The sequence below is a fragment of the Drosophila simulans genome, chromosome X (assembly GCF_016746395.2).
Source record: "Drosophila simulans strain w501 chromosome X, Prin_Dsim_3.1, whole genome shotgun sequence".
Lineage (NCBI taxonomy): Eukaryota > Metazoa > Arthropoda > Insecta > Diptera > Drosophilidae > Drosophila > Drosophila simulans.
Window position 1 is genome coordinate 3,408,990 of NC_052525.2, and position 19,182 is coordinate 3,428,171.

The 19,182-nt window shown below is 41.2% G+C and overlaps 1 protein-coding gene across 3 annotated transcripts in view; it reads left to right on the forward strand.

Annotated features, from left to right (window-relative positions):
* LOC6725036 overlaps positions 1–19,182 on the forward strand; it is a 58,778-nt gene that overhangs the window by 2,303 nt on the left and 37,293 nt on the right. Inside the window, exon 1 of one of the 3 annotated variants that reach the window (XM_039297954.2) lies at positions 2,221–2,470. The exons of 1 other annotated variant lie outside the window; for it this stretch is intronic. In XM_039297954.2, coding sequence (XP_039153888.1) covers positions 2,432–2,470 — 39 coding nt within the window. In that variant the 5' untranslated portion in view covers positions 2,221–2,431. Of the gene's footprint in view, positions 1–2,220; positions 2,471–14,220; positions 14,356–19,182 lie in introns of those variants that run through there. One more of the 3 variants, XM_039297953.2, reaches the window with a different exon arrangement.

Here is a 19,182-nt window from a genome sequence, read left to right on the forward strand (position 1 = left end):
GACCTCAACTCAGGGCGTTTTTTTTTTAATTTAGAACCTTATTGTACCTTGGACTACAACTTGGAATCTATTTGTGGATTCGATTTGATTCAATAGCATGGTGTCACCCCATTTTTTTTTTGTCAGTGTAGGACTTAATCGCAGCACTACCACAGACACACACATGGTCCTCACCTTGTCGCTGCAGCATGTTGTTGTTGTTGTCAACATTTCGTCACACACACACAAGCACAGCCAATACATACATATATGCACGGCACTAGCTGTACATAAAAGCACATAAAGATGGGACCACGGACACATACATAGGCATATTCGCACCACCCACCTGAGCAACTCTCGAAATGCCTGTACACCACCCACTTTCCCCACCCTCTTTTTTTTTTTTTTTGGTCTATTTGGTTTTTTTGGGCACTGATGCATTCTGCCACGTCTCTGCTCTTTATTTTTAAGTGTATTGGTATGAAAGTGCAAATGAAAGAACAGCTGACAGAAGACTCAGCAGAGAAAGTCCGTTTAAATAGCAAAAGTGGCACTAATATTCAAAAAATTTTTGTTTGAAAATTTAAATAATTGGTTTAATATACGGTATACCTGTAAAATTTGTTACTAGCCATATCTAGTGATAAATGTACAAGCATTGCTATTTCGCTGACTGCGAAATGCTTTTCAAATATCGGCGGCCCATAACGAGATATCGATAACAGCGGGAAAACAGAAAGCGAAAATAACAGCGTGCAATGCACTTCCGCATGTTACTAACATTGCCACTGACGTTTCGCCTGCTGTCCCTCTCTCTCCCTTTATTTTTTGCCATTCTTTTAGCCTTACTCTTCCTCGCGCTCTCTCGCCCTCTCTTTCGCTCTCTCTTTTAATGTGGTCGTAGGTCGGGCGCTGTTCGCTCTGCCAGCGTCGACGTCGCCGTTCCTCCTGTTTATTTTTCTTTCAAGGAAAGTCCAAACGAATATAAAAGATTAGAAAATCAAAATGATGTTTACTCAAATTTATTTACTATTATTTTAAATTGTAACGTCATCATAATATAACGATACAAAAATATAAGTAAATCAAAAATTAGAATATGTGTGTGATATTGACGATCTTTAAACAAAATTCTATACCACAAAAATAAATTGTCTAACAAGCAAATCCTTTCAAAAACGTTTAATGCTTTCATTTTCTTAAAACTATACAATATTGACTGAAAGTATTATTATTTTAAACACAACTAATAGTTAAAGTTGATCAAGGATTGTATTAAACAATAAGTGACCAAAATCGATTTTTATTTACACACATTCATATGTGTGTTGGAAATTACGGCAATTTTCAAACATAAAAGTTGCGTAGAATGAGAGGTCCAGAAACAAGAGTAAGGATTTTTCCAAGGATATCTAAAAAAAAAAAGGGCAACAAAAACAACAGCTTTTCGGCAGCGAAACCTCGCTGCCGCAGTCAACGTCAGCAGCGGCTGCGGTAGAGGCAGCGACAGAGGACGTCGAAGCTGCGTTTTTGGCGACGTTCACCGGCAGTTGTAAGCGGTTCGTTCTCGTTGTCGTTTATCGCAGTTGTCCTGTTTGTCTTTTCCGATTTTTCGCCTTCTAAGCAACAACAACAAAAACAGCCAAGAGCAGGAAAACCAGCAGACGAAGAAGACTAAGAAGCAGTCAGAGAAAGCGGAGCAAAGCCCGAGGGACGTCGGTAAAGCAGAAGAAGTTGCAAAAAGAAAATCCGGCAAAAATAAGCCACAAAACGGACTGGCAACTAAAAGCGAAGAGAAGACGGAAAAGTGGTTTTACAGCGGCGCACATTTCCACACTTTTCCACGCCTCAATGGAGTTTCTGTTTTAGCCGCTGCTATCGTTATCGTTATCGCATCACCGCTTGTTGTTGTCATCGGCGCGACGAAGAGAGCACGAGAACAAAAGAAGCGAAGGAAGCTAACGGAAAAGAGCGAAAGGCCATTGCAGAAAATGCAATTTCTCTTCTGATTTTTTTGAACAAATTTTTTTTCCGTGCAGTGCTTGATAGTGCAAAAATGTATTAGAACAAGTATACAACAAGAAACAAGGGAAATTTAAAATATGAAAAGAAATCCGTGAAAAACGTGTGCCACAAAAACCAACTTGCTCCAAAAAAGTGGAATTAAAATAAAATAAAATTACGAAATTCAGAAAAAATACAAGTTGAAAGAATAAAGATAATAAAAAATAAAACAATGTGTAAAATAAAATACAAATTGTTAGATCCTCACATAAGTAGTGAATAAAGCAAAGATCACAAGTTCGTGTTAAATAAATACATTAAAATAGGGAATCCAAGAAAAGCTGGAATTTCTAAATCAAAAGCAGAAAGCACCAACAAAAAAAAAACAAACAAAACTAGAGAAAGAAATAAAAAGAGGCGGCGAGAAAAGGAAAGAAACAACGAGATGCCTGTGGTAAAACAGCGGAAAATGAGCCGCTTTAAGGTTAGTAAATAAAATCAAAAGAGATTCGTGATTGAAAGGAAAATAAAAATGGTCAATTGAATAAGCATTTTTCATGTAATATTAAAACATATAACATATTTCTTCTTTATACACATAAATATCTGTATATTGTATGTTTATAGAGAAAACTGATCAAAATATTGAAGCCTGAGTGGCACAACTAGAAACCCTAAATTCTCTTTTCTCTAGCTCTTAATCTTCTCCGGCTACTTCTTATACTGCCACATAATTCTTGACCATTCCGATGAAAAAAAATCAAATACACCACAAAAAACAAAAAATTCGAAGTAAGGTGAAAAAAATTCGCAAGTTCAATGAACTTGCCATGAAAATTATACGCTGCCAGCTCACGACAACAGAAGAAAAGGCCAAAGAAGAGGGGCGAGCTAGAAAAGGAGGCGGAGAAAGAAGCGAACAAAAAGAAGATGGGGAGAAAAAAGGCAAAACTAGTCATGCGTCGCTGCTGCTGCATAGATTTTGCGAGTGCGACCTGACCTAAAATGCAAAAGTACTTTTTTCTTTCGTTGAGCTGTTAAAACGACACGTCTCTCCGAAAATGACTGTTACTTAACAGAAGATAAGAGGAAGAGAAAAAAAAAGGGTAAAGAAAAGCTGGTAGACCGAGTTCAAGTGCGAGACAAAAAAAAAACCTTAAATGAATGCTAGGAAATTAAGCACTGTTGCAAGATATGAAATTCTAGACGTTTTAGGTTGACCTAAAGATTAAATAGCAGAATCTGGGTCAAATTAAAGAATATAATTTAAGAAATTAAATTAAACATCATATACTTCTAACAACAAATGCCAATGTTTGTATATTTTTTAAATTTATTCACTCTTCTCAGATAAAAGTTGTTCCAGAATAGTTTCCGAAATTTTAAAAGACATTAAAATAAGCATTCATTTAACCTTTGAATATTTTGAAATCATACCTGCATATATGTTCTAAATCCTTTGCTTCTTATCTCTCATCCTAATTGAATATATTCAAAACTAGTGGATCAATTTGATTAAGTAATCAGGTGGAAATGTTTCGTTTAGAGTGAAATTTGCTCTACGGAGCTTTTGAGCGATGGAAAAGTGTGGTGTAATATGTATCCTAGAACTGGGTTGGGGTTTTCGGGAGATTTTAGGCTTTTGATGTCCACAAAAGGCGACGACAACTGCGGCTCACTGGCGCCCCCTAGAGGACAATACCATATATGTATGTTCCTCCTCTCTATACATATGTATATGCACGTACTTTTTTCATTTTATTTTGCTTATTTCTCGCTTTTTCTTGTGCTGTTACAAAGGAGAAAGGAGAGAGGTGTGGGATGGGTGGATTTTATAGAGAGGATTTTGGATCGGTTGGGTTTTCCAAGGGGATTCGCATTCGTCGGTGCCGCCATCTGCCGGCTTTTTTTTTTTTTTTTTTTTTTATGAGTTGACATCACAACGGATATGGAATTTTTCAATATTTACGGTGGCTGGCACTGCTTTTGTTGTTGCTGTTGTTGTTAATGTATGCAGCTCACACAAACACTGCGAGAAACATTTTTGGTAGGGGCTGGGTGGTGCGCAAAAGCACTTCCCTCGCAATGTCCCTGTTTTTCCTACGCCCCTTGAGAGTCTTCTCTTCGTGCTTATGTAAGAATTTTCAGCATGTTTCGTTTTTATATACTTCGAGTGGGCGTCAGCTGGGCGAGGAGGGAGAAAATGGGGCGGGGCTGCCCACGCATAACACCCTTAGCCTTATTTTTCCCATTTTTTTTTTCCTTTTTTTTTTTTGCCATTTCCAGCAGCCGCACACCCATCTTCATTTTGCTATTGCTTTAGGTTTGTTTTCTTTTTGGTTATATATTTGTAATTTATTTAAATTTTACATCCTCATCATCGTCGGTAAATGAAGCTTGCTGCAAGAAACGCATCTTAGAGCATAAAAAATTGATGCATTTTTAAGGTGCTCAATCAGTATTACGCATACGCCGTGTATGCGTTCACGCCTTATGTTTGCTTAGTAAAGATTATAATCTGCTTTAAACTTTCGCATGCCTTAGGTAATTAACCCCATGATTGTCATGTGCTGTGCAGTTTTATTTGCAGCGAATCAATAGGTTAAGTGCGTGAGCCGAATGGCCGTGTAAAACATGTTCGACTTTTTAATTTGGTTAATTTGCATATTTGGTTGGTTGAAGGGGGCGGGAAAGGGCGGGAGGCATTTGCGAACAGATTAGAAGCTGCCTGCAATAATTTGGGCTAAATATGTATATATGTATGTATATATATATATGTATATGTTCTATGTACATAAATGAGGGGGAGGCGCTGACATATAGACCAGGAACTAATATAATATGCGTTAAGTATATGCTGCTCAACGCACACACACACACACTTGCCATAATTCAAGCGTGTGTGTGCATGTAAGTGTGGCTTTTGTATAATGAGAATCGTTGGCCATCGCATTATACATATTTATATAATTGCATTTTGTTTGCTTATAAAGGATGTACCCACACCCACAGAGATGTGTGTGTGCACACACACACAGACACACTCGCTCGCTCGCTCAAAAGCACACATTTATAATGAGGCGAGGGCGGTTTTAAAACTTCTGCTTTTATAACTTATTTCAATTTTTACAAGCAGCCTACGGCATTCAATCTGAAATGTGCACCACTAGCCCTAAATACATAATATACACTTTCTGCCCGCTGTCAAGTAGTCTGAGAACTTTATAAACTTCCCTCGACGCCTGTCGCCCGTTCTGTATGTACAACTCTGTGGTCTCCTCAGTGTTTGTCCAACATTTGCCAGTCATAAAACCCCCCAAACGACACAGATGCATGCAACATATATAAGCCATATTCACAGCACGGAGATTACGATTTTCGCATGGATTTGGCAATTGAAAATTAGCGGATTAGGGCTGATGCCTCAGCGAGGCTTCACTGTGATGCTGTGCGGGGGCTTCAAGGGGGCTTCGTTGCGGTTTTTGGGGGGTAATTATTGCTAAATGGTTATCACTGTTATGCTTAAATATTACTGGAGCAGTACGCATGTACACGATGTGCGCTTCCACTGTAGAATTCACGACAATTTGTTGGTTTTGAGATCGGTCTGCAGTCCATTCTTCGCATGCAGCTTAAGAACTCACACAATATTAATCGTCCTTCGAATTAACACTGCTCGCTTTAGCTAGTATTATTGGCCAACTTAGGAAAGCCCTACTGTATACTTTCATGTCAATGCTTTGGCCTCTGTACCAACTCACGTGCTCATCTCCGTGTGTCCTGCTTCTGCTCCTGCCCCCTGTGTGTGTGTGGGTGGCTCTGTGTGTGTCCTGTGGGTGGGCGGCTCTGTGGCTGGGTGGCTTAGTGTAGTGCCTCGGTGGCTCGGCGACTGCATCGCAACGCAGCTCGACGCATTTCAGCCGGATGCCTCCAGTGGCAACCAGTTAGTTTTGAGAGCACGGAGAACTTAGAATGGGATGGAATGGAATGGGATGGAATGGAATGGGTGGGATGGATAGATGGCTGGATATTGTGGGCGGCACTAATAGGTGCGGGGTCCGAAACCATCGAAACATTGCCCAGGCAGAGGCTATGCAGGCTACAGGCTACAGGCTATTCCATTTCCCCGGCACTTTGCACATAGTTATAAGCCCCGCATCCGCCCGATCTCGGCCCCCCTTGTGGCGCGGCTACAGATGCAGATATACAGATACAGATACAGACTGCTCTCGGCTCCAGATGCGGATGCGGATGCAGATGCAGATATACGTATATCAGGTTGCATATACATACACATACATATGTATCTGGTGTTGGCGGTGGCGATGGCGATGGCGATGGCGATGGCGGCGGCATTCGTTTCTGGTACATAGAGCACATCTATGCCTCCACTGTGTGTATCCGCCATGTATCGGCAGCTCAGCTCCTTGTTAGTTTCCCTCAATCGCATTTCCTTCTTTCACTTTTCCGCGACAAGCTTTCCCCGATTTAGCAGCCTCCTTTTTGGAGCATACTTATTCGGTTGGTTTCTTGAAGAACGGCATTTAGCGCGGAATGAAATAAATACTTTTAAGAAACTTAAAACTAGGAATATATGTATTTTAGACGCAGGACACAACCTACACCCTTAAAGACGCACTACTTTGTAACATTTTTCATTTTTCTATTTAGGAATTGAATACGAACATAAAGTATTCATATGATATTCTGGGGTTCATGAGAACATTTTACATTTTACAATTTATTTTCAATCTCTTGTTAAAAATTTGCAAAAAAAACTTAAGTTTTTGTGAGTGCGTTGCAAATGTGGGGTTACAATAGAAGTTTTTGTGCAAAATATATGTTTATATACCATCTGCTTTTGATGTTTTAAAACTTTTACTGCTCCCCCTCACTACTTTTCTTTTGTGTTTCGCTCTTTTATTTACTTTGTGTGCAAAGCGAATTAAAAATTCAATTTTGTTGTGAAACTTTTGCACTTTGCAATGTCTCCTTACCTTCAATGAACAACGAAGGACCCGCCCGTCTTATCCCTTTGCCCTTTGCCCTTTTTTCCCCTTTTTGCAAAATAATCTGATGTTGCGTGCATTTGTGCAATATGTTAAATAATTGAGAGTGAGTATGGCAACTCATAACCCTTGCACATTTTCCTGGTTTCAAAAACCTTTTTCCATTTCTCCACATCTTACTCCCCTGTCTCCCCCTTTATTTATCCCTTTGCTTTACGCTTTCTTCGTGTCCTTTTGCTGTCGGTATTTTTCCTATATATGTATGTGTGCGAGTGTGGTGCACCAGCCAGGCAATATTTTGTCTTGCAAAAAGTTCACCAGTTTCTTTTTGGTGGTGAGTGGCAACCCTGGTTGCACTCCCTGTTTAATTTGGAAGATTTCCACACGGCAGTTCCAATTCATGAACTGAAAACGGAACGTAAATATGGTTTTTAGCTTTTGGTTAAAAATGGGCATCTCTCTGATAAAAATCACTTATTTTCATCAACAATTATTAATATTATTTAAGCGAAATATTTACTAGCATAAAAGCAAATAGAAATTTCATCAACAAACTTAGAAACAACAGCAGTGACCACACGAGGAACAACAACAACATCAAAGAGAACAACAACAGGATAAAATAGCAGCAGCAGAATAACAACAACACCTCTAATTGCGCACATTGCGTTGCAATTCTCGGCATTTGCAATGGGCTGATGTTGCTGCTGTTGCTGATGTTGCTGCTGTTGCTGATGTTGCTGCTGTTGCTGCGGCTGAGACGACGACAACATCGCTGGTTGCTGGTTGCTGGTTGCTGGTTGCCGGTTGCTCGTCGCTAGTTGTTGTTGCCTAGGTTCACATTCTCATTACAGTTCATTCACCCAAAAGATACGGCTTTATGTATCTATTAGTTATGTATGTGCCTCACAGCCTTCAGTTCAGTTCAGTTAAGTTTCGTTGTTGCTGCTGTCGATGGGGCAAGCTGCAGCAGCAAACAGCAACAGCAATGGCAATAGCAACAGTGACCATATCAGCAGCCTCCGCCTGCAGTTTCAGCCAAGTTTTGATTTGTGTTATGTTGTAGATACACACGGACAAGCACACATATGCGCGAGCCGTAGGCAGCAGCCGCAAATGCAGATACAGATACATTCCTCTTGACCATCTGTCGTCGTCGTCGTCGTCGTCATCTGTCTCACCTCTGCCCCTCAGCCAGCAATGCCTCCACCCTCTCCCAGTTTCGCATTGTTGTTCATCTCGCAAGTCAAAAAAAAAAAAAAGAAAAACAATTCGCAATCTTGGGGTTCAACTCTTGGATACTTTTCGAATCATTTGAAATGCCTCGACTTTTTAAATAGTCTCTGGAGAGAGTTATAAGATATCTTCAATGAGATATGTGGTCGGGCTTATATAAACAGTTTCTATTCATAATGTAATATTGAAAATAAATCTATATGTTTCTTTTATTTTGCAGGTGAGTTTTGGAATTCCACTTTTAAAATTTTAAGCTGTTAACAAGCACTTTAACACATATTTGAATGTAAGTGATAATCTTTAGTTATTGGAGAAAAAGCAATGAATATTAAAATGATGATGAATAAACTGGGATACGGGCAACAGCTAATCTCTGTCCTCCATTTTACCTACTTTATCACGTTTTTCGCCATACTTGTCCTGCTCATATCATATATACACACATATCTGTATTCGCCAAAAAAAAAAAAGAAAAAAAATTGGACTTTTATTGTTGTTTTTGTCGTTCCATTTGGGTTCCTTTTTGCCTTTTGTTATATTTTGGTGAAAATAGAAGAGGAACTGATGGCAAGAGAGCTCTGTTTTCACCGCCCTCTGTATTTTTCCACCTTCTCACTTTCCGTGGCGGGCTTAGTTTTCCAATGTGCAACATGCAGCATCTGTGGCAGAAAGAGACGGGGCGCAATAGAGAGAAAGAGAGACGGAGAGAGAGAGAGGAAGCTAGAGCGATGGAGGTGGAAAGTGGAGACTGCCATTTCCAGTGTGTATTTAGCAAAATGTTTTGTTGCTGTTGTAGTTTAGTTTTCCCACTTCCAGGCAGCAGTCAACTGCTGCAACTGCAGCAGCAACAACAGCGATAGCAACTAGCAACCTGCAACACCAACAGTCTGCAACCCGCAACAACAAAAGGGGGCTCCCTCCCAATTCAACACAGAGCTTTTCAAACAGCCTCAGAGCCTCGGTTTTGTGTCTATTACATACAGAGGAAAAGCCATACCCTTCCCACACCCCCGACCCCTCGATAAACCCTCTCGCACTGAATTTTCCCACTCGCCACCCCAACCGAAAACCCCCCTTTGGAATTTTCCAAAGACCCCCCGTCCTCCCTTTTTGTTAGCCAAATGCAACCAAACAACTATGATGACGAGCTGACGGTTGCAATGCCTCGCCCTAGAAAGTCCCCCCACCCCCCCCTCCACACTCCTTCTTGGAACCCACCCCACCCACTTCTCACCTCCCAGGGGCACTTTGATTTGTGGACCCCCTTTGACCCCACCCGTCCCTGGGAGCTTAGTTTAGTTTTTGGGTATACATACATAAATCAAAACCTCCTTGCAGTCTAACGGCGATTTTTAAATGTTTCGTTTACACTTAAGAAAAGGGACATTTAAGTGACTTTAAACGGCATTTAAGTGATGAATGGTTCTTAGGTGCTTAATGCAAAATGTCTGTTTTGCGAACCACCTGCAATGCCTCTTTAATTGCAAGTGATTCCGCTTAAACACTGTGGCAATTTAACTGTCTTACCGACTGCATTGCCTTTCAATCAAACATCATCAGCCATAACCATCATGGCAGTGATCCACTCCACCTTAGGCTCAATCTTAACCCTTTCAAGCTGGTCTTCCCATGGGTGAACATTGGGAATTACTCACGTAACTTAGCCGAGGGGGAATCACATAATAACTCGATTCCCAGTCAACACACGTTGATGGTTGGGCAACTCCTCCAAATTCCTCCTGGTCAAAATCTTTTGTTCTAGACCCCGATGTGCGAGGGAGATGGCCACGGAGAGGAGGGAGACAGAGTGAAAGAGCATAAAGTTGGCAGCACTCACACACATCGAGAGTTTGGCTAATAAGTGAAGTATCCATAATCGCTAATGGAAAGAGGGGCCGTGATAGTTACCTATCTGCCAAAGTCTTCAAGACACGATCAAATAATATATTTGATTTAAAACAAATTCTAGATCTGAAAAGCTTAATTAGTGCTCAATTGATGAGTGACCCACATTAAATATTTATAAATTATCGATAGTATCGATGATTTGGTCGGAATGGTTATCGATGATAACTGAATACTTTTTCATCGTCTGCCATAAGTTTGGGGGCCACTGTGCTAGCCAAACTATTGAAATGTTGGAGCACTCTGGCTATTTGTATCTTTGTATCGGTGAGCCTGTGCTATAACTGTGTGAATATGTCCTGGCCGAAGGTGTTTGTGTGTGTGTGTGAGTGTGCGGGATGCGTGAGTTGCATGAGTGCAGGATGCGCGCGCTGCACACACGCACACCAGTGCACTTGGACATGAGGAGCTCAAGGAACAAACGACGACGATGGTCCTCAATCAGGAATTTCTGGGCGAGAAATGTGGGGGGGGTTATTGCGAATGCCCGGGTGGCGAATCGTTGGAGGATTGGTGGAAAATCGTGGAAAATTGTCGGCAGCCGCCAACCCATTAACACGATGGCTACGATGTCGGCAATGACGCTATGACGAGCGCAACTCCACTTCGGTTGGCTGGTTTTGTTTGTCGTCGCTTTTTGGGTTTTGCCTTTGTGTTAATATCATGGCATGGCAACACTGGAACTGGACCTGGCCCCCATCTGCATGTGTGTATCATCTATGTATGTATGGTATGTGCATAGTAAAGTATACAGGCATTTACATATGTATGTACCAGGTCCTAGCAAGTGTCAAGTGCAGTATAATAATAAACATACGCTGGCATAATCGTCTTTGACCACTTGGATAGATGAAAACAAACTCATTTATGAGGTTACATACCATATAAAGTATAAGCTGGTCTTAAAAACACAGTCTTTTAAACGTTGCTGGAAATAAGAAATTTTAAACGAAAAAGAATTGAATTCTAGGTTTGCGATTCAATTGAAATTGTATCCCGACAATTAACTTTTTGGATAGGTGCTTCCCAAATGTCTTAGTCTTGAATCCTCCCTTTCAGGATTTTTTCGTTCCAATTTGCATACGGCGTCCAGGTCAGTTGTATGGCATTTGAGAAGCTTGTCAAATTGCTGGCATCTTTTGGCTGATTTTCAAGACATTCGGAAAATGTTATGTTTACTTTGGAGACATTTCCCTGAATTTTCGCTTACGTCGACTAGCGGATAATTCAACCAAAATTGTACTTCAGTTTTTTTTCACGCACTTTGCCTTTTGCTCTCCGCATATTTGCTTGCCTTTATGCCCTTTGTTTGCTCACACACTCTTCCTATCCTTAACTTCCCTGGTTTCCTCCCGTTCGTCCTTCTATGTTCTTTAGATTTTCTCCACCCACTTTGCTGACTACTTTCGCCCCCAGTTTTTCCGAGCATTTTCTCTCTGTGGCAGCGTCCTTTGCCTTTTGTCAGCTGTTGCAGGCATCAGCTTCCTCTTTTCGCCGCCATCCAGTCCGTTTTTCACGGGAGGAAAAGCTTTCCAATATTTTCGGGGTCCTATTTTTGTCGGATTCGCGGTTGCGTTTTTTAAAATGTTTTTGTTTGCGGCAAAAGGTACCTACATATTTTTTTTTACCCCTGCCCCTGCATCTTTCAACACCCCACAAAGGCCCCCATTCGACCATTTATAACCCGCTTTTCTCTGCACTTCTTGTTGCATCGGGTGTGCGGGGGCTAGCGGGGAATGTGGGGTGGTTATTGCACTTCGGTTTTGCGTTCGTTACCGTTGTCACGAGCCAAAAATTGTGCGCTGATTCTATTTTGTGTGTGTCCATAACTCAGCAACTACCCAGTCAGGCTGCTTTGTCCCTCTCTTTCGCGCCACAAGCACTCGGATAGCCCCCTCTCGGTCTCACGGCCACTATCGCCATCTCTTTCGTCGAGGGGCACATCGAGGAGGAAGAAGTAGAGGAAGAGGCGTCTCTGGAGAGAGAGAAAGGCTTTCTCGCATCCAGAAGTTGTTGGCACTTTAAGTTGGTACCGTTCGCTGTCGTTTGTCGTTGTCGGGTTAACGGTATCCCAAAGAACACACACACAAACACATTCACACTGCACCCACACATTGAAGACACGACCGGACAAGCGCGCACAGAAACATGCAGTAGCGAAAATTGCCGGAAAAGCCGCCTTAAGACAAAGGAAGCCGCAAAACAAGAAATAGAAACCCACAAAAGGGGAGCCCACATGATACTCAGAAATCTGCTGGTAAATATTAATTACCAAAATTGTGCTAAAACACAAGAAAGCTGAAAACCCTAAATTAACTTTTACTTGCCAAGTTTTAGTGAGAGTGTACAAATGTAGGTGGCTGTGCGTGTGTGTGGTGTTTGTGTGTGCTTAGAACGATGATAGACAAAATGAGAAGTCCTGCAACAAGTGGGAAAATCTAGCTTGTTGTTAGAGATGATGATTTTGAAGATACATCTCACAGATATCAACTGAAAACAAAAAGCTTTAAATTCGAATGAAAAAAGTAATTGCCTAGCAACAAGTGTTTAGAATGGAAAAGCTTTCTTCTAATGTACTTCTCTTGATTCATCGGGTGATAAATGATTTGGTCACAATGCGAAATGAAACACAGGCACTGAGAACGGAAGTTCATTTGCCACCCAATTAGGGTTAATTGATAAGCATGAACTTAAAACTAGCTTCAAATACCTGCTAATTTGAAATCGCTTTAACCTCTGATCTTGTGTTGAGTGATTTACCTGGCTACATAAGTATTAAGCGCATTTGTCTTAAAAACTGACCTAGCTCAATCTAACCGCACTTGAAATCGTGATTGACTGCTGTTCGATTGCGGTTCGATTACTTCCGCTTGTGTGCAACATGCAACATGCAACACGCAACGTGCAACATCAGCTTTCCAAACTGTGTCACAGAGTTGCTTTTGCCCGCAACTGACAGAACCAGTTGGGTGGCAAACGAAAATGCAGGGAAAGCAGCAGCCACAAAGGGAGGAAAACTGCAGTTGCAGATAGAGACAGGCACTTGGCACTTTCCAATGAAAGGACCACGGAAAGATAGGATAGCGATGAGACGTGCCTGTAAATCTGGGCACAAAGAGTTCACCGCTTTAAGAGAACAGCGGGTAGAAGAATAGTAGCGACTACCACAAAAATTCCAAAATTTGTACTTTTATTAACACAGCTAGAGAAAGATTTTCACATCTCAATTTTACAAAATATATAGAAAAAAAAAAATGCATTTAAAAAATTTAAAGCCAAATTCAGATGATTTGCAAAACAATAAAATTATCTCGTTTCAGTTATTTTAGTTTAAATTTATATAAATACGTCGTGAAATAAGTGTGGTGCTTTTTTCTTCGTCACCATTCACTGGCTGGGCGACGTGATTGCCACATTAGGAACTGATTTTGTGACCAAAGTTGGGGAATGTATTAACAAAGTCCTTTCCCTCTCTTTTCTACCCACTGTGGGCTGCCCATTTTTCTCGTTTTTCACGCCTCACCCCGGATTTCTTCACTTTGCCCCTCCATTCGCTAGCTTTTCCTTTTATTTTGCGTGCTTTTTTTCTTTCTTGTGCTTTTGGCTTTGGCTTCTTTTCTATTGCTGTCGCCGCCGTTCTGCCGCCGCTCCGTTTTCGTCGGCAGAGCAGCACACACACACACACACACAGACAGCGCTCACCAATACCGACGCACGTATTTACTACATTCCTCAGTACTTGGAGCGCCTCCGGAAGTGATGGTTTTCATCTCTGCGGGCGGTGCGTCGCGAATTCTGAGAGCGAAAAATAACAAAACAGAAAATAACAACAAATACCGCAGTGGAAGAACCAAAAATCACGAAAGTGGCGATGAAAGGTACAAAGTGAAGTAATATTAGCCAGGGATTCGGTTTTCGTTGCGCGTAGCAAAGAAAAACTCACTGCAGCTCGAAAAACTTTTCTTTTTTTTCTGTGTACTTCCACTTAGTTATCTGATTAAATATTCAAACAAACAAGAAAAGAATACGAATACATACATACTCCAAATTCCGTAATAGAAGTGAAAAAACAGTGTGTTATGTGTGTGTACGGCTGTTAATAGTTGTTGAAGAGAAAAACGAGAAGCAGGAAAAAATCAGCAGCCGGAGAATGCGCAGCAAACGTAATACCAGCGATTTGGGCCTATTGCAGCGCACCTGCATTGTCGGGGGAAAATCGGTGAGCTAATAGCAACAAATAAAAATACATACAGACATATATACTAACCAATAAGCTGCGCGAATTAAAGTGGAAACTATGGCCACATTCAAGAAACGCCAAACAGCAAGGGAAATTATAGGAAGGTTATATTGAAATCTTAACAAACATTTAAAGTGAATTTATATCGATACATAAAACAATTTGAAATACGTGTTATATGAGTTAAAGGAATAGTACAAATTTGGTTCAGATTTAATTTTAATTTAAATTGCCATGATTTGTTTTTGATCATTAAACTAGGTCAACTTAAATAAAACTCTCAATAAGAAATAAAACTTGTGTGGGCTCTAAAGAGACACTTACTAACAAACTAGTTCACTTTAAATTAAACAAATTTTAAAGTTTGTTTAATTTTCTTCAGGTGTAGCCATTTAGCGTAAATTTGTTCCAATAAAAATGTTATTGTAGTGACCCCCTTGGTCCAGGCCCAATATCACCCTAAATATCTTATTGCTTGCACTGGCAAGTCTACAAATTAAATCAAGACGCCAACAAAAATCCCATTCATTTCTATGCCAGAAATTAATAATTAGACACTGAGTATGCTGCGTCCCTTTCCCACAGCCGGAGTTTCTTCCTAAGCCAAAACATGCGCGAGAGAGCCAGCGAGTAGAGAGAGTGAGAGAGAACCAGTGAGACCGACTGAAAGAGAGATAGTGAGAGAGGAGCGCGCGTCATTCGGACTCGCTGCTTTTTCCTCTCTGTGTGCTTCTCGTTTTTCAAGCTGATGTCTGTCGTTCTTCGCCGCCGCTGGGCGCCTGTTACTTTCTGTAGACTGCAGCGTCATTGCAGCGGCGCTTGCCTTTTCTTTTTCTCCTAAATCTCTTTTTGGTATTTTTAACAGCAGCTACGCTAAAACGTGCGACGCGTCGACTCGCCAAAACGTAAAAGTAAAACGTAGAGCCTAATGCGAATAACCGCAACAAACTTTAACAGAAAAAATAAAACAAAAAACAATTCGAGGGAGATAGCAATACACAGAAGAGTCGATTGTTTTTACTGGCCGCTGGGGGGCGCTAATTTGCCCGATGCGACTTGGGTCCTCACAATGCACAAATGTAGTGTTGTGCAAGGGCAATCTATTATTGTTACACCCAAAAATATTACCCATTTAGGCAACATAAAGTAAAAAAATGAAAATTTTGTATAACCAACATAACATACACATTCTGTATATTTCGAAAGGGTATTATGGTGTAAAAATTACTGAAATTGCTATAGCGTTTTCACTTATTTGTCTGATTTATGGAACAGACACCAAATGCTACACAGTATCATAGCAGATACAAGTTATTTTACTTTTGGCAAGCCAATTAACACGATTTACACACAAATCCGTTGTGTATTTGATGGGGTAATAATATAAGAAATTGTCTTCTACGGCTAATCATTTCTAATTTGGTAAAAATATTTCCTTGCATATTAGCCATATAAAAGTTTGCTCATCATCGTCATAGTCTTGTTTGATATTTTCACTCGCTGCTCGGTGGAATTTTTGAAATTTTTTGGTAGATATTCGCCTGCTGTCGATTTCTTGACACCCGGTATTTCGCATTTGTTCCATACAACAAATACCATGGGTATTTGCTCATAAATCGGGCGTAGGCAAATATTAGCAGATTTTCGTGCTGGAGATTAATTGTAAGCCGACAAAATAAAATACCGAATCGGACAAAACATAAAGAGTTTAATTTGCCCCACCAACATTTGTCATTAAGAGCTTACGACGTACTCCTAACGGAATCCAAAACCCGGCCACGGTGCAAACAAGACAGAATGCGGTATCGTCAGAGAGGGGAACCTCTCCAAACAAATTATAACAGTGTTTGAGGTGGGAGAATCAGAGAGCGAACATGAGTGCAGGCGTAGGAGTGTGCAGGGTTGTCAAGCCATGTTAAAAAAATGTCTTAGCGAAATTGGAAAAAAATTAAAGACACTTATTTGGTATATATACATCTTAGTTTTAATCAAGATAGAATTTTTATTACACTGCTTTTGGCATGCATTTTGTGAGGCCTTTGGCAACCCTGCTGCTAGTCGCTCTCTCTTTTTCTATCGTCGTCTGTCTCGCTCGCTCGCTGGCCCACATCCCACAACCGGCGAGTGTTTCGTTGCGGTCAACATTTCGTTTCGCTCTTCGGTTCTCCTGTTCACTCGCTGTTTGCCTGTTAAATTGGCGGTTAGACGCGCGCGTCAGGTAGAAAACACGTATCCGCCACGGATGCAGCTGAGTGCGGTGGATGACGACGCTTCCTATTTCTATTCTGAGCGGTGGTTGTTTGTCTGGTTTTAATTTGTTCTCTGTTCTGCTGCTGTTTTTTTTTATTGCACTGCTTATCAGCAAGTTTATCGATTTTTTTTACCGCTCTCATTCCCTCTCCACACAGTCGACATGACTGCTCTCCCGTCTCGTTGCTTCGGACGCTGTCTTCACATTATGGGCGCCTGTTCTTTCCCTCGAATATCGAATCTCGATTTTCGATGAGATTCTGTTACTAACTATACCGCGCGCATACCAAACCGTACCCATAAAACCCATCTCCATAATGCCTGACCGCCTGGCTGCCCCTTGAAGAATTATTTATTTATTATATGGATTACAAATGTGCCCCTTCAAAAGAGTGCAAAAATTTCAGACGGTCTGGAAATGGAATTCTTCGCATCGGTCGCTTGTCGGCTGTCGGTCGGTCGTCGCACTCACCTTCACCACACACAAAAACATCTCTATATCCCCGTATAATGTGGTGTATGTTTATATACAATAGGGGATACACACGACAGCTGCTGTCTCTCTTGGTCGCCTTGATTTCATCATTTACCATATTTAATTCCATTTAAATGAAAATGAACTCAAACCGATTACCCCGGTAAGAGGTACAGTGGGCATAGCCCCCCTCCCCACTGCCCACCCCACATACACGATATTATAGCCCGGGCAGCAGACTTCTGGCAGACAGACGACGTGCAAGCGTCGTGCCTTGCAGCCAGCCAGCAACTGAACTGAAGTTGATAACAGAACACACGCGAGCGACTGGCAACAGAGCAATATCGAATGGGGCTACACTAATACACCCAGGAGGAAACAACAACGACAGCAACAAGAGCACAAGAACAACAGCATCTACACCGACTACAACGGCAACGAACCCCAACGTTTTCAACAACAACAACACCAGCTACAACAACAATTGGGACTACGTACCACAACAACAACAGCCACTCAACAGTCAAGTGCTTGGCAAAAAGCAGCGTGTGAAATGTTTCCTATACAGGAAATAAATAGCACAGGGAATAACGAATAAGGTGATACCCTATGAGTTCAGTAAAAAAATGTTTTTTTTGCATACGTGTTCTCAAATTCTACTGACTAAATGGTTGTTTTAAATGCTTGTATAATTTATTCCTTGAACGGATATATACCCAACATTTGTAGTTTCGGCTAATAGGTATCAAAACTCCGCGAAAAAAGCCGCAAAAGCAAAAAATCGAAAAGTAAAACGGACCAACAAAATCGCAAGGCTCTCAACTGAATTCAACATGCGCGCGCCTCCAATGCGACCCAACCGTTGAGCGTTGAATGAATGTGAATGCTCAAGCATACGGCAGCGCGAAGCACCAATACCAATGCTACCCGCACTCACACCAGCACACACTCGCATAAGCACAGCCCGCACAGACACGAACCGACAGCAAAGTCGGAGGCTCTCACACAAATCCGACAACCAGAACACATGATTAGCCTAGTAAAACGAGCCATAGGCGGCCACCGACAACATTTCCAGGGGGTGGTGCAGAGGCGTGTTGATTAAAGGGGGTAGGGTAGCAGTCGAGCTTTTGTGACGACATTGCTGAAACAGCACGGTGGGAAAAGTTATTATTTAGGTGGACTTTAAATAAAACTACTCTATTTATTCAGTTTTCTTAATAATATTTATGGTGCAATAACGATTCTATTAAAAGGAAAATATTAAAACAAAAAATAGTAAATAAAATTAAAGAATAAATTTTTTTTTTCTTAAAAGTATGTGTTCTGGGCACAGAGCAAGTTGATACAAATGAATGCTTTCCAATAAAATAATTATTTAGTTAATTTATAATTAAGAAAAACTATGGACTTGGATCATATCATCGAGAAACTATGTTTTAGGAAACCTAAATATCCCGATAAGTATGCTATGTTTTTGCTACCTTGCCCCACTGTGCTTATCGTGATGTTTCCTTATTTTTCCCATGTGCGTGCAAAAAAACCGGTTGCACTGTTTACCGACATTTTCCGCTAGAGAGAGTGTCTGCAGTTTGATAGGGGTCGTGAGTGTGATGGTTGCTGTGGGTTGTTGATAGGTGCGGAGAGGGAGGAAGGCTTGTTGCGAGAGAGACCGAGAGAGCGCGGAAGGTCGTCGTGTTGTTGTGTTGTTTTACGTTGTCGGCAATCCGAACAAGTGCTCGTCGTGTGTTTGTGTGTTCGTGCCCGTGCATGTGTGTGTTTGAGCTTCGTGTGGGTATATGTGGTGGTGCGGCTGCCATAACCGGAAGGTCGCCTTTACCACAACATTTATTATGGAAAATCGCGTAATCACTGTCGTATCACCTTTTATTTTTTATTCTTTCGAGAGAGCAGAAGAGCGAGAAAGAGCAATGGGCGAAAGAGAGCGGACTACATCGGGACATCTCTTTTGGCTCGGTTTTTCGATTTTATTTTTAGCTGCGACTTCAAACTTGTTGCAAGTTGTTCGCGTGTTTGATGTGCTAACTCTGTACAAACTTCGCGCTTCTTGTTTTTTTCTA